Genomic DNA, 5,456 nt, shown 5'->3' on the forward strand with positions numbered 1-5,456 from the left:
AAATTTATTTATACACACTTAATAAAAAAAAACAACTTATATAAATTATAACCAATGAGGCTTCGGTAGGTGCGGATTGCACAAACATGTATTTATAATATAATAACTGGGTCGGATTTAGGCGAGGACAACCGGGACTTAAGACAATCCCAGGGTGCACAATAGTTTTTGGAAAAACAATGATTTTATTTCCGTCTAGTAAGCACTAACACCTTTACCTTTTATATATTTTTAAATGGTTGTTAAAAACTAAACGAATTGGTTTCACAATAAATTATTGGTTGAAAAACTCGACTAGACCTCTAAACATGACCCTGTACAATAACGCTTACAATTAATAAGTTTACAAAGATAAATGTTACTAAAGTATTACAAAGAATAGCATAGATTATACAGCATAGCAAAAGAACTAAAGAAAGAGATTAAGAATGCCCTACCTGTAATCGTATGGGCGATCCAAAAATAGCAAGATAGCCTTGTAGCCGATTGTACATTCTAGCAATTCTGTTTAGTGGAGCAAGAATATTAGGTTTAATGTCTATTAAAAAAATATTTCACTGTAAAATAATGAAAGGATAAGATTGTCATTGTATTCCATTTTTAAATAAAATGTTTTGAAGTTAAACTTCTTTATCGGCGTTGTAAAAAAAATTACTGTCACATTTTTCGGTTACGCGTCATATTTTTTCCGTTACACGCCATCTTTTTCTTGTCCCTACCACGGTTGATTCGAAGCCATTATGAACAAAAATATATAATAGTAATCTTAGCAGTTATAAGGTAAAATGAAATAATTGTATTATTTTATAATAAAAGCCTTTTGTTAAACTTTAATTAATACATTTTTGTCTTGCATATAGTAGGTCATAAAGAAGTTTCACTTCTTACGTGTGTACACTAGTACCCGAATACAGTTTTATCCTCGCAAACGTCAGATGTTGATTATAATAAATAATTACGCCGCCATTGTCTAACGATTTACATAAGTTAGTGTTATTTTTCAAAATTTATTATCTCGTTACCTAAAAATATTCATGTCTTTTCTAATTATTTACACTTCGTTACACTACAATATAAAAAAAAAAACATAATTAAATCAAAAGGAGGGCAACTACTGTGAGTAAAAAAAATTAATAAAAATGTATTAAATTACATAAGATAGGCAAGTAGTGCAAAAATACATGTTATACACTGTTATTAAGACAAAAACTAAACAGGAACAAAAAAAAAACAAACTAAACTAAAAAGATGATACATTAAAAGTAGAAAGTAAAAAGACACATAAATCACGATAATTTAAGATAAGTCTCACGTCAGTTAGTAGTTAGTAAGAAAATTAGGGACAGGTAATGTTTGTACAGAAGAAATTTAAAGGAATATTAATTAATAATATATTATAGTATATAATTATATTATTAGAAATATAATATTACTGAACTAGATTGACGCACTGTTCAACATATACGTATAGTAGGTATATTGTATTAATCGGAAATATCACACATGTTAGAACGGAGCTAATTATGATACATTATGTAAGATAAAGATAAAAGACATGAGAGACAAATTGTTGACCACAGCATCCCTTAACCTTTCCATTTTTTCAGACGGTAGCCAACAGTTGGGGAACGGAATGGGGCGAGAACGGCTACTTCCGCATCGCCAGAGGAGTGGACGAATCTGATATCGAATCATTCGTCGTTACCGTTCTGAGTGACGTTACGGAAGCCAACCAGAAGAAATAACAGAGGAGCCACCTCATCACTCCCCTGTGCGTAGTCACGAAGACTATAAAAACCAACAGAGGACTGATTCTCTTAAATACGACACGAGATTTTGGTTAATGTGATATTTTGGAGGTTATCGTTTTTATCGGGTGACATTTAAGTAGCTGTCAAAAATTTGCTTCAAAATAACTATAATAACGATTCAAAATATTTTTAGAGTTTAAAACTTATTAAGATCTTTAATTGTAGTTCCCATATTAATCTGTAAAGTTGATACACCTACTATTCTATTAAATTAATATTCAATTGGCTGTTTTGGTGCTAAGCTAATCTTCAGTGTGACTTGCTTTTTTTAAGTTATTACTTAGGTACTTAAGATAGACTAAGAACTGGAAAACTTTGTGACAGCTTCTTATGACCGAACCATATGTCTACGATATTATGCTTAGATAATAATAAATAGCTATAAGTTATGTTAAAATCGTGGACCACAAGCCTTTATAATTCACAAAAATGACGGAAATTATTAACTTACGAAAAGTAGTACCCAAACACCTCATTGCCATCAAGAGATTTTTCTTAGTCATACTAGTAAGTGGTCTACGTACTACGGTTCTAAAACCCGATACTTTCTGTCTATTTAATGAGCACTGCCTAAAGGCCTATAAGCATAGCTTTAATCTATCAATTAATGGTGCGTAACGTCAGTATCCTGGAAGCTGTCAAACCGTCAATTTTTACATTTAGCGCCTAGACAAGATATGTAATTTGGAGTCCATTTTAGAAAATAATAATACTTTCATCTAGCGTAGTGTTTCCTAAAGTACCCACGCCACATAATTTCATTATTAAGGGCTGATCGGAAAATTATTTAGAATTTGAATTTCAGTTTTTATGTTTTAAAAATTACTTACTTTGTTTCGTTAACAATTTCCGAGTAATTTCTTCCTAAAACCTTTTTAAGTTTATTAAGTGAACAATGAAATTTTTTAATATTAAAAATTACGTTTAAAAACATAACAATTTGAGGAAGGCATAGCCCATGACACAAAAAGGTTTGGAAACACTGATCTAACGTTACCGACAGATTCGCAGAATTCGAATTCTCAATGTCAAGACATTTTTAATACGAAAATATCTAAATGGAATGTTATCTGATAAGGCATTTGAAGACTTCCTTTGATGTTGCTTTTATACTAAAATGAAACCATCAAAACTATGTTTACAATAACATGTTTATCTTTAGGACTTCCCTCAAAGTCAATCATTAACATTTGTTTATTTACAATGTTAAAATTGTTCTAAGAATAAATCATGAAATAGAAAAAGAAATATGTTAGCCAAATACTCTAAATTTAGGATACAAATAAATTTTGAATTGAAATGATTTTAATCACTAAAATTTTGTGACTTGCTTATAACATATTTATTGAAGACCATTTTTATATGCGCACATTACTTGTATATGTCTAAAATTGAAACAAATGCTTTATAGTAATTTATTTAACCAACTGCCATTTACAATCTAATGGTTACATACTTAATACTAGTCTTAGTGACAACGTAACATTAGCCTTAGGAACTATATCTCATAGACAATAACTATTTTATTACACAATTTAATGGAATGCACAGTTTTATCACAATAAGGAAATTTATATTTTATTAAGTTTAATAAAAATTTAAAAATGTTGGTGTTTTTCAATTTAACAAATATTATTAACCCTATACAACATATATAGTGAATACCTCATAAAATTCTTATAAATAATTATTCTTCTTTGCAATTAAAATGAGAATAGAACTAGCTAACTAAAAATAAATGATCTAACAGAAAAATTCAATAAACATACATAAAGCTTCTATACACTTTGGATCAAAAATTATTGTTCAACATGCACATTCCAGTATGTTAACTACTTTTTGATGGACTTTGGATAGCTCTGCTCTTCGCTACTTTCTCCACATTTGCAGCCCGGGCCTGTAAAAAAAAAATCTTTTATATAATTGAAAATATATATTTCACTAACAAGACTAGAATAGCTAACTCAACTAACAATCAATAGTTTTAAGCTTTCTAGAAATAGGAATGGACTAGCAACTATTCTCAAATTCTTTTGTATGGAAATACAGGAATCAATCACTGATTACCTATTATCACTCAGTAATAATAACAACACATTTAATTTTTTATACAAAGGACTAAATAACTATTACTATTACTTGACTATAATATTTATTTAGTAGTTAATGTCATATATCACACATACAGCTGTTAAATTTTTTAACAATAGCTAAATGGTGTGCCGTGTTAGTATTTTTTCTTAATATTAGAGTACCTACTTGTAAGGAGTGCACTCTCCTATGTAAGGTAATCATTGCATTTGATATTGAATTAAGCTTTTCTTTGCTTGTTGCTACATCTGCCAACTGAAATAAACCATACAATAGACAAATAGCTGAAACATTAAAATTTCTAAGGAAACATTCAAGTACAATTTCCACACTATATTAAAATTGGATATTATGATAATGGAAATAAGATCAAATACAGTGGAATCTCGATAACTCGAACCTTGTTAATCTGAAATCCTCAATAACTCGAAAAAATTGCCATTACCTTATAATCGAGACTTTGTAACTTGAACAAAATTTATTGTCCAACAAATGAATTCATTTATAATATTTTTTAGTGTTCAGTTTACTTAATTAATATGTAAAAAATATATACTACAAAACTTATGTTGATTTGTTATTCAAATTCAACTCTACAAATAGAAAAATACACATAGAATAGGTGCCTCTGTATCTCGGTATCTCGAGGTTCTTGTTAAGTTGATTTTTTTGCATTCCCTTGACATTTGAGTAATTAAGATTCCCCTGTAATTGACATCCAATTTTTTCTTTTTAGTTATTACTAAAATACTAGTAACCAAATTTTATTACTTGTTCAACAAAATAATACTACATTTTGAATAGATAAGCAATGACTTACTAAAGCGTCTAAAGTTGCATCATTTTGAAGATCTTCCAGCCTTCGTCTCTCTGACAACAGCATGTTGTGGACTGCATCTTGTTTATCCCTAAAAATAACAAGCTACAGAAAACATTGTTTCAAAATTTCTAAATATTTCAAGCATATTTTTTTACTGGTTCTGGTACTTATAATTATTATTATAATATTTACTTACGTTAATTCTTTCAAATGAGTGTTAATGGTCACAAGTGGCGGTTCATACAGTTCTAAGAGTCCTTTGGCTAATAATTGAACAGTTTTGATGTCTTCAGGCTTCTCAGAACACACATTGGAATCGATGGTACTAAAATAATATATTATTATTCTAACATTAAAAAATACAAAAGGAATTAAATATTTTCTATCTCGTTAACAAATTACCTCTCTGACGAGTTAGCCATTATGCGTTTTACGAAATTTTTAGTATTGTAGAATAAATGTAATACGTTTCTGAAATTATAACTACTTCATATATAATAAAATTTGTTTTTTTGGGAATAATTAAATTTTTATATTAACAATAATCTGTACCATGTTTTGAAATCGTGGTATTGACTAATCACATAAATAAAGCTGACCATTGTCAATTATTGCAAAAGTCACAGATTGTTAGAGTTAAAATCTATGATTTTCCTTCTATATTTTTCTAGCGTCATCTGTTGTCATGTAATATAATTACATTCAATATTTTACACTTCATTTCACGCCAAAAT

At 28.8% G+C, this 5,456-nt stretch overlaps 2 protein-coding genes across 2 annotated transcripts in view; one reads left to right on the forward strand and one right to left on the reverse strand.

Moving 5' to 3' along the window:
• LOC123714014 (tubulointerstitial nephritis antigen-like) overlaps positions 1-3,418 on the forward strand; it is a 43,453-nt gene extending 40,035 nt beyond the window's left edge. The window contains exon 9 of the mRNA XM_045668007.1: positions 1,608-3,418. Within this exon, the coding sequence (XP_045523963.1) occupies positions 1,608-1,745 (138 nt within the window). The 3' untranslated portion in view covers positions 1,746-3,418. The remainder of the gene's footprint in view (positions 1-1,607) is intronic.
• LOC123714015 lies at positions 3,211-5,297 on the reverse strand. The gene is made up of 5 exons (XM_045668008.1): positions 5,125-5,297; positions 4,919-5,047; positions 4,723-4,810; positions 4,071-4,157; positions 3,211-3,708 (listed from the first exon to the last, which is right to left on the reverse strand). Exons 1-5 carry the CDS (start codon positions 5,142-5,144, stop codon positions 3,640-3,642), a joined length of 393 nt encoding a protein of 130 aa, XP_045523964.1. The 5' UTR covers positions 5,145-5,297; the 3' UTR covers positions 3,211-3,639.
• Positions 5,298-5,456: the final 159 nt, after the last annotated feature.

Source organism: Pieris brassicae, chromosome 9 (genome assembly GCF_905147105.1).
Source record: "Pieris brassicae chromosome 9, ilPieBrab1.1, whole genome shotgun sequence".
Taxonomy (NCBI): domain Eukaryota; kingdom Metazoa; phylum Arthropoda; class Insecta; order Lepidoptera; family Pieridae; genus Pieris; species Pieris brassicae.

Excerpts from the sequence above, each read along its gene's own strand:
- LOC123714015 (XM_045668008.1), bottom strand. The coding sequence starts at position 5,144 with ATGGCTAACTCGTCAGAGAG. Across the intron at positions 5,048-5,124 it reads ATGGCTAACTCGTCAGAGAG|TACCATCGATTCCAATGTGT; the intron begins GTAATTTGTTAA and ends ATATTATTTTAG. Across the intron at positions 4,811-4,918 it reads ACTCATTTGAAAGAATTAAC|GGATAAACAAGATGCAGTCC; the intron begins GTAAGTAAATAT and ends TGTTATTTTTAG.